This window comes from Hippopotamus amphibius, chromosome 1 (genome assembly GCF_030028045.1).
Source record: "Hippopotamus amphibius kiboko isolate mHipAmp2 chromosome 1, mHipAmp2.hap2, whole genome shotgun sequence".
In the NCBI taxonomy this organism is placed as follows: Eukaryota; Metazoa; Chordata; class Mammalia; order Artiodactyla; family Hippopotamidae; genus Hippopotamus; species Hippopotamus amphibius.
In genome coordinates, this window is record NC_080186.1 from 219,386,479 (window position 1) to 219,396,421 (window position 9,943).

General features: G+C 50.1%; 1 protein-coding gene across 2 annotated transcripts; it reads right to left on the bottom strand.

The window, feature by feature from the left end:
* Nucleotides 1–279: 279 nt before the first annotated feature.
* On the bottom strand, nt 280–9,240 carry TMEM171 (transmembrane protein 171). Of its 2 annotated transcripts, XM_057698848.1 has the most exons (4): nt 9,108–9,240; nt 6,229–6,935; nt 2,775–2,916; nt 280–546 (listed from the first exon to the last, which is right to left on the bottom strand). In XM_057698848.1, the coding sequence occupies exons 2-4, from the start codon at nt 6,866–6,868 to the stop codon at nt 351–353; spliced, it is 978 nt and encodes a 325-aa protein (XP_057554831.1). In that variant the 5' UTR covers nt 6,869–6,935; nt 9,108–9,240; the 3' UTR covers nt 280–350. The 2 variants fall into 2 exon arrangements, with proteins under 2 accessions (XP_057554831.1, XP_057554840.1); XM_057698857.1 differs by lacking the exon at nt 2,775–2,916 and having other exon boundaries at nt 285–546.
* Nucleotides 9,241–9,943: the final 703 nt, after the last annotated feature.

Consider the following 9,943-nt stretch of genomic DNA (forward strand, 5'->3'; position numbering starts at 1 on the left):
CCAGCTAGGTGGGTTCAAAACCCAACTTCGCGCTTTAGAGGCAAGGTGACCTTGAATAAGTTAATTAGCCTCTCTGAGTCTTTGTTTCTTCATCCACCAATATGAATGATCCCACCCACCTCCCGGAGTAGCAGGTCTCAATGAGAGAACCAGCTTAAGTTCCTGGCTGGAGGCCCCGTGCCTCTCCTGTGGTCCTAAGCACTGACAGCTTAACCTGGAAGGTTCGTTATTGAGGTTGACGCTATACCAGGAAGTCAGCACACTGTCGATTCTGTTGTATTTTTTATTAGAAAAACAAATTAAATAAAATAGTGATTTATTCCATATAAAACTGAACTGGAGTCCATGGCTCAGGGAGGAGAAGGCTCAGAAGATGGAGACAAGGACGTGGTGGCAGCAGGTTCTTTTTCTTCGTATCTGGGAGGCAGTTCGGATGAGAGATGAGGAGTGTGTGAGGTCTCAGAGGATGAAGCAGTCCCAGAAATAGTATAGACAGAGTCATAATCTCTCTCAGCGGCTGCGCCTTGGCCCTCAGGAGTTGGGGTCCTATGGAAAGGAAGGAGAGCGAGCATGAAAGGGAGCGTAGGCACTCAGTCACATGCCTTAAATACCAGGTCCTTTTCACATGCGTAATGAGACACATTTGGAAGCATGTGCAAGGTCTCCAGAGTAATTTCTTCCATATTCTACTCTGCATAGATAGGTTCTGATTTCTTACCCCTCACCGTCCTTAGAGCTGATTGTGACTTTAAGACTGTCTCACTCCTTGTTGTCATTCCCCTTATCACTGAAAAGATGTAGCGCACAAACAGATGGACGCTTTCCGAAAAGAACACGGGCACACGCAGTTACACTTCTCTGCTCTTTCATCTTCTGAGACAGCTAGCATAAGGGAGACTAACTTATGCAAATGGAAAATTAAATCATTAAGCCAAAAACTTGAAGGGAGGCAGGAAAGTGTACTGATTAATGGAGTGGACTCTAGCAAAGGGAGTACCTGCATGTGAATTTCCATTCTTCTGCTCTCTAGCTGTCTGCGCTTGGGCAAGTTATTTAACTTCTCTAAACCTCCGTTTCCTCGTCCGTAAAATGGGGATGATGACAGTTGCCTACCTTCTAAGCAACTATGGGAATGACATGAGGTAATGTAAGAAAAGTCAGACTCTGTCATAGTAGCAGCAGTAGGAGTAGTTTTTAGTAGCAGCAGAAATAGACATTTATTTTAGGGCTCTGGGAAGTTCATCATTGGAGAAAAGAATACAAAGAATTCTACAAATGTCCAGAACCTAACCTCCCTTTCACCCACACAGGGGAACTCCTGCATTCATCCCAGGTCACTGCCCGGTTTGAAGCACGGGAACATGTGCCGTGAAACGTGAACGTCCAGGTACGGCAGCACCTGTCCCGAGCACACTCATGGCATCTCTCAGCTTCTACTTCTCACTGCTTTAAAAAATGCACGTGTCTCAGTGTCTCACAAGTCCATTTTTACAGAGTCCTGCTTTGCCCCATGTGAATTTCCAGTGATCCTTCCTTCACGTCCTACATCCCGGTTTCCCATTTGGGAAGGCACAGAGCCTTTTCCCGCCCTGCTCATCGCTGACACTTCCCAGAACTCCTTCCTGTCACACCTTGCCCACCCGTGGATTCTGCATAATTCTCTGACATCTTGCCCTCTTGGTTTCAGCAAGCTCTTTGCCATTCCATCTCCAGTACCCCCAACTCTCTCCTAAGGCCCGGTCCAACTCTCTCCCGAGGCCCAGCCCATCTGATCTACCTCAAAGGCCCACACCTCGCTCTCCCTCCACCCAAGCCAGCTCACCATCTTCTCCTCTGTCCTCAGAGGCAGAGGACAGCCCCTGTCTCTGTCCTCCTCAGTCAGGGACGTTCCCTGTCCCTCTCACTCACTCGACATCATGACCTCTGCTCTTCCTCCCTTTTGTCCCCCACTGCAGACTCCCTCCCACGCTTCTCCCTTTTTGACCACCACAGTCCCAGGCTCCTGTTACCTTCAGCCTGTCCATGAGAATTGGTTTCCTAACGGGCCTGGCAACCCCCAGCCTCTCCCCATCACAAGCTGTGCTAACCACTTCTAGCCGTGACTCCACAACCTTCAACGGCATCCCTCTGCCTCAAGGAAAAACACATTTACACTGTTCAACCCGACCCTCCTAATTTGTGGCACGTGGAAAGCATGGCCCATGGGGATGGGAATCTTATATTTCTCTTCAGTCAGTCTGAGAAGGCTCTGAGGCCCAGGGAACAACTCAATCTTGAGGGGAGAAGCCCAGTGTGGTCAAGTCAGGGTGTAGGCTGATTTTAGCCAGTCACTCTAGTACCTCCATTAGATACTGAAACCCTCTGTACCTGCTGGAGGTCCCGTGGGACCCGCACACCTCCCACGATCTAAAGCATCAAAATCTAACTTAGCAGGGGCCTCCCAAGTTCTGCTCCAGCGCTCAGGCTGGCTGACGGGTTTGTTCAGCATTTTGAGGATCAGCCCTGCTAGGAGCACGTAAAGATGCCCCGAGAAGGCTTCACGTTAACCTGGCATAACCACTTTTATAATTTTTAACTTATGTGCTGCCCAAAGTTTCCTGAAAGGTACTATGAATATCAAGGCAATAATTCTGGCATAATGTCAGCAAAAAAGATACTTGCACTTGGATGGTTACACCTGTACCATAACCTTAAAGCTGATTTGGCCTGAATGCAGACACAGGCCTGAAAAGGTCAAATGTTCCTACTCTTGAAGTTCAAATGGAAAGTCTTACCCATAGTTAAAAATACTGTAATATGAAGGTGGATTTTCATTTGGGATCAGACTGTCAGCCCCAGGACTCCGAATAGCTGCAGAAGCTGAAGACGCAGGAAAGTAAGGTGGTGGAGGGGGTGGGAATATTATCACGGCATCACCTATGGAAACACAACATTTCAGTGAAGACAGATGAGTAATAAATGCAAGCAAATGAACAAGGGCCAAGGAAATTAATTCTATATTTGGCCCATCTACAGGAGGGGTCAAAACACCAGAATTTAAAAGTGGGCCTATCAAATTTACAGAGCCGGAGGGCAGAGGTTGCCAGGGGCTGCAGGCAAGGGCGATCAGAGTTAGTGTTCAATGGGGGCAGAGTTTCTGTTCAGGATGATGGAAAACTTCTAGGAATTGATAGTGGTGGTGGTTGTACAACATGGGAAATGTACTCAATACCACTATACACTTAAAAATGATGAAATTGGTCAATTGTATGTTATGTCTATCTTACCACATTAAAAAAAAATAGTGGGCCTATATTTCATAGCAAGTCTGAGCTAAAGTATTTCTGTGAAGCATTTGCTAACGATATTCCTTACCTCCCCTGGGATGTCTACTGCTGCAAAGCTTTTCTTGTTTTCAACTTACAATTTTAATTCTTCAAAAGTTAGCCGTTGGATAAAGTGCCTTTGTTTCTCAAATGCAGTTTCAGCCTCTGAACAAATGACAGTACAGCCACAATGCAGCCCATCATCCCTATGTCCAGAGTCTACCTACAAACGTTTCTTCCAAGCTTTACAAAAGAAAGTCAAACTCAAAGAAAAGCTAGGGTTTTTTTTTGCATTTCTGTCACTCCAGAAGACATCCCTGTGTTTTGGGGAAGAGAACTGGAGGCCAGATGCAAGCTCTAATTTGTACCCTGATTCCAAAATAAAATGTAACAGATGAGTTGCCCAGAACCTTCTAGACACGTGGCAGCACCACTATAAAGAGGTCTGAGGGCAGCCTCTGATAAGTTGGCAGCACCAAATGACAGCTCAGAAAGAATGAAGGAGGAAAGAGGACTTTACTTCCCTGCAGGAAGTAAATTAAATTCTCATTTAATTTTTCAGAAGGTTTTGGTAGGTCAGAGGAAGGTAGGTTGAATGTTTACTTTAATTACACATTGTAGGACAAAGGATCTGGAAATACGCCTCTACAGCAGGCCAATCGCCTATCAAACGCAGACAAGGAAGTATTCAAAGTCTCCAGTTGTCTCTGAGGCTTATCCATCCCTCTGCCAGGTCAGCTCCCAGTCCTACTGCTCGCCCTGCAAGTCCCACCCCCTGGGGTTTCCCGTCACTGTGTCCTGCAAGACTTGATGTCCTCTGCGAGGTGATCACACACCTGCTTGTGCATCCAGGGTCCGGCACGCGGTGTGCCCACCATGCAGATACCATGCATCTTGGTTCATCTATTCTGGCTTCCATTCTGGGAAGAGCTGAATTCTGGCACTTACCCAAGAACTGCCTCTTACCACCCCGATTTCCCTCATAAGGCAGAACTGACCACTGACAGACGATGTCTAGCGTCCTAACAACTGTGCTAAAAGGCATAATTTCTAAAAATGTAAACCCTATTCCATAATATGAAAGGAGAGAAAGACAACGAATTAGGGTGCCAGATTTCCTCAGGTTTGATAGGACTTAAACGGTTACATGGAAACGGTTTTACACTATGCCGCGCCAACACCAGGACAGACTGCCCAGGAGTCACCGCACCTCAGCACCAGCCCTGCTCCCTGCTGCCCCCCACCCCAGACACCAGAGGAGGGCTGGGCTCCGACACTCCCTGACAGTAAAGCCAAAGGGCACACCTCGAAATGCTGCCCACTCAGTGCAAGACCATGAGCACCACCTCATGAGTGTATTGACTTGGATCCCACCGTGTTCCCAGAAAGAACTAAGAACATCCATAATACTGGGCGAGCCCTTTCATTGTGCAACAGTGACCCAGGACACCTGGTGAAGGATGAAAGCTGCAGAGACAGAATGACAGCAAGTGCTCGGGGAGGGCACTCTACGAGGACCACAGCATAGGCCTGCCCACTTGGTTAGGATTCTGGCTCTGCCACTTGCGAGTCTGTGACCTTGGGCAAATTATTTGGGATCCCTAAGCCTCAGTTTCTTCATCTTTAACATGAAGACACCAAGGGCATCTGCCTCAGTGGATGGTTGTACGCGTGAATGAATTTCACACAACAGGTCCTTGAACAGCACATGCTAAAACTTAGATGGCTACTTGGCCCAAGAGCCCTACATATGTGTTAGCTATTATTAACATATAACTAATAGTGATGTTGTCATCAGAAGTACATAAGCGCACAAATAAGTAAGCTGGGAGCTTCAACCCTGGCTGAACACAAAGATCATCTGTAAATCCATCTGCCCTTTCTCTCTGAGGCCAATGCCATGCAAGGTCCACAGCCCAGTGAATTCCTGTAGTGGGTACCGCCAGCTCGACAGATAGCCCCACCCATGAGAGACATCTCACTTGCCACCCTCCTTCCCTGCTCCTCCACCGTGTCTGCTCTGTAATCCTCTTTGCCCGCCCAGCCTTTTAGATGTTAAGGCTGTGGCTTCAGGGTGGGAGAATGAAATAAAAGTGATTTGCAAAACTGAGCAGCGATGGGGGGTTTTCTTTGACTGTGTGAAGGTGAGGCCAAAGCTACTGATGTGGTTCTGTGGGGGCCTGGCTCTGGGAAATGGTGATCCAGCTCTTGAAAGAAGTGACAGGTGCTGTCCCACTCTATCTTCGTCTATGCCACTGCTTCCAAACTTTGCCCTGACCCTGAAGCCAAGGATGAAATTACAGAAAATGAAAAATAACACAGAAAACAGTACAGAAGGCTCCTTCAAAACATGGAAGACCGATGGACTTATGACAGACTCAGAATCCTAGAATGTTAGTGCTGACAGGAATCTTAGAAATGCCATGCTCACTTTACAGATACATAAAGTAGGGCCAGGAGAGGTTAAGGACTTCCGAGGACAGCCAGTCAAAGATTACCAGGGATGAGAACCCATGTTTCCAACAACCAGAAGTGCCATAAGTGTTCAGTGGGAGAATAACAGGGGAAACAGGGTCCTTTCGCAGGTCCCTTAGGTGGTAGAAGGCTCCCAGACTATCCTCACGTATCCTCTCACTTTCCTCTTTATTTGCTCTGTGACCTCCGTCAAGGTCACAACTTAATGTCCCAATGCTTTTGCTAGATAATAAGGAATTGCTGGGAGGAAATGTGCTCAAGGATTCTTATGGGGATACCGACAGCAGCAGAACTGTCTGTGTGTGTGTGTGTGTGTGAGAGAGAGAGAGAGAGAGAGAAAGAGAGAGAAGAAGAAAGAGAATCTACGCCAGACCAGGGAGCAGCTCAGTGAAGCCCTGATGCTACAGCCACGGTGATATGAACCAGCACAGGAAGGAGAGCCACCCACCTACAGTGACCTGGACGGGCTCCAGGGTCTGGGTCTGTCTCTCTTCATCTTCAGAAGCATCCTGGCCCCCATTCAAGTTGTTTCTCTTCTTAACATGGGCAACCACGAAGAAACACAGTCCCACAAGCACAATCAAGGGTCCCAAGATCTGCAGGGACAGGAATCCACAGATCTGGGGCTCTGCGTCAGCACTGTCTGTCTCGTTCAGCGGCTCCTGCACCCAGTCTGAGCCGCACCCAGGGACCCAAATGCCCAGGACGCTGATGAGCATGCCGCTCGTCAGGAACAGAAACCCGAAGATGAGACACTGCACAAACTGGCGGCTCTCCCCACAGAGGAAGGCTCGGTCGGAGTCCCCCAGGTTGCCTTGCAGGCGCTCCTCACTTTGCTGAAGTCGTGCCCGGGAGCGGGCCAGAATCACAGCCCCCAGCCCAATCACGGCACACGCGGGCCCAGCGATCTTCAGCACCATGTTGCATTCTGGGAGGGTTTCGTACTGGCACGCTTGGAACCCAAAGATGGAGAGCAGGACTCCCACACAGAGCAGGATGGCACCGATGACAAAAAGGAAGAAGATGAGCTTGCTGACGTGCCTGTCTCCCTGGACCTCATCTGGCTCTGCAGCAGCTGCAGGAGACATGGCCAGAAAAGGCCCCTTCCGCGAGGCGGGTGGGATGTGTTCCTTCCCTTCAACAGTTTCCACAACTCTGCAGACATAACCAAACACCAAATTAAAGAGGGCACAGGTGTTCCTGACCCGCCCTGTTCTTTTTCCCAAATCAGGCTAGGATGAAATCAGGGAATAGAACTTTGGGCAACTGATACACTGTAGAACAATGGGTTGGTTCATGAGTCAGAGGAAGTGGTATTCAGAAACTCCTGAATATGTAATTTTATAAAGATATGCAAGAAAGGGAAATGCAATTACCATGTACCTAAGACTATCTTGGAAAATCAAAACCCGTACAACAAAAGTAACTGGGTGTGGCTTTTCCTGTTATGAGTTTTATAGACTTAGCTCCCCAGGCCGAAAAAAAACAAAAACAAAAAAACAATGGTGAGTGAAGGAAGAACCACAGGCATTGTTTCTGATTTACAACCATCCCACATTTCATCACAGCTGCTCTGAGCATTTCCAAGTGGGTAAATTTTTGTTCAGTAACTAACTTTCCATTTCCTGTTTTAGACTGCAGCAACTTTCCATTTCTGTGCTTTATTCTAAGGCTACATCTACAGGAGACCCAAGTTCAACAATTTCAAATGAATGGGAAGGTGGTTCAGAAACGGTGAGTTTGGTGGATTTTAAGTTAATTCTGTCAAAATGTGACTCTTGAGTTCTCAGTCAGGCACATACTGAGGCTGCCCTGAAATCTGGTGGCCCGGCTGTTTGGGTCTGGTATGACCCAGGGGGATCTGGTATGACCTAGGGGCATCTTGCCCAGTGAGTCAGGTAGCACCTTGTCCCCTAGGTGGGCAGGTGGCCTCTTGTTCACCCTCCTCCGTGGTGCTACCTACTTCCACAAAAAAGATTTAGGCCCAGTTAAAAATAAGCAGCCGACTTATTATATAAGCTGACTTATTAATAAGCCAACTTATTAAATAAGACCCGGTTAAAATCACCAGTTACAAAACACTAAACAGCAACAGAACTCGCCTTTGAAAGAAGAGTATACATGAAATCGAGTGGGAAAGCACCTTCCACAAGACCACCCAAGCCCTGTACTTCAAGGGTCTCATATATTAAATGTACCCTGAGCAGTGAGTAAAGAGTTTACTTTACACGCACTGACTTCATTATCCATTTATCTTGTCTTACTCTAATGAATGGAATATTTTTCCAAGACCCTTTGAGGCATTCAAAAAGACAACCCAAGTATGAAGAACATTTTCACTTGCTCAAGGAAAGAAAACTTTTAAAATATTTTGTGCCACTTGCATCCATGGTCGCAGGAAGGAGCTCAAGATTGAGTTTCTAAAGCCAAGGCCATCTGGACAAACCCAAATCTTGTCCAAGTAGGGTCAGTTTAGGTAAAGAAAAGAAACAGTTGGTCTTATGCTAGGAAGTACTTTTCCAGGAAAAAGTAAGATACAATCAGAAGGAAGTTGGAGAAAGAAGGAAGGAGAGGTGGGAGACAAGCTTTCGCTTTAAACTTGGACAAACTGTATTTATGAAGATGCAATTAAGCTGAAACAAACACTTACAGTATTGCACTAATTTAAAAAAAATTCTGAATCCTGTAATGCTGGTCTGGAGATATGGGTGAGGGGTGACTCTCTGCTACAAAGTCCTATCAGTTCATTGTACCTTGGACTGGTACCTTGACTCTGACGTGAGACACAAACCTTCATATGCGTTAAGGCAAATTCCCAAATACTAGTAAAGGCTAAAACTGGATCTGTAGCTTCCGCATGGACTAGTGGACGAAGCACCCGGCAGAGGTGTTAATCTCGCATCCAAAATAGTACGTGGGTGGTTCGTTCTTTCTCCCTTGCCCCCGCACCCACCCCCACCCCCCACCCCCCGATGCGCTCACAAACTGACCCAGAGACATCTGCACTAATAGGAACTCAAGCCTTTTCCAGATACCAACCTACACTTCATTTCCCCAAAGCCAAATCCGCCTCCCCAACGCTGTTTCCCAAAGGACATTTCCAAATCAGCAGCATGTCACCACGTCCAAAGCTCTCTGTGGCTGGATATTGACGCAAGGAGAGGCAAAGTCCTCTACGGGAAAGAGCTTTGCGGGTTTGGAGAGGCGGAGGGCTCCGCGCGTTTCCTCGGCGCTGCGCCGCTCCTCGCACCCAGCCCGGACCCTACACCTCAGCGGCCGCCCCACGGCCGCGCAGCACGGGCTCCCGGGGCGCACAGGAGAGCTTACCTGAGGCTCGGTCCCGAGAGCGGTGTGCGTGCGCCGGCAGTCGGCGGGCAGCGCGGGGCCGTGGGCACCAGGCAGAGCGCGGGGCCGCACCGTGCACTCCCACCTGCCCGGCGGGGGGCAGAGGGCGGGCTGCGCGGTGTTTACCGAGGAGGTGGTGCCGGGAGGGCGCGGCAGCAGGGGGCGCGGGCAGGGCCGGCCGGACGGGGTGGGGGGGGCCGGCCGCAGCCGGGAGCCGCCCCTCGGGGGCCGGAGGCGCGCCCGGCTCCGCGGCGGAGAGCTGGGGGCGCCGGACCCCGCGGCCTCCGCGTCCGCGCCCGCGCGCGCGGCGAAGCCCAGCCAATGCACCCGCCGCTGCCGCCGCCTCCTCCTGGGCCCGTGGCCCTGCGGTCAGGGGGCGGCAAGTGGGGGTTCTCCTGGCTGTCCCAGCTGCGAGGCGACGGTCGAGATCCAGGCGGCGGGAGGGGAGCCGGCTCCCCTCGGGGCCGAGAGCCCAGAATTTGGTCAGGGGGTGGGGGGAGAAAGGGCAGCGCCCGCTCCCCTCCTCGGTGTAGCCGCCGCCGAGGCAGAGGTCCCCGCGCTCCCGCTGCCAAGCCCCCTGGGACGTGTCCACCCAGGGGCCTGTGGCCCTCCTGCCGCTCCGGAGACCTCGGCTGGGGTCACTGGAACAGGCCTCTCGCCACGAGCTCCCTAAAGAACAGGTTACAGAGACACCAGGTCACAGAGAGGTGCGCTCCATTAGTGTGTGAGCCCAGGGTCCTCCATGCCCGAACCGTGCGGGCCTGCAGTCCTCGCTCCCGGACTGGCACGTCTGGGCACAGTCCCGCTTTGCCGTCGAA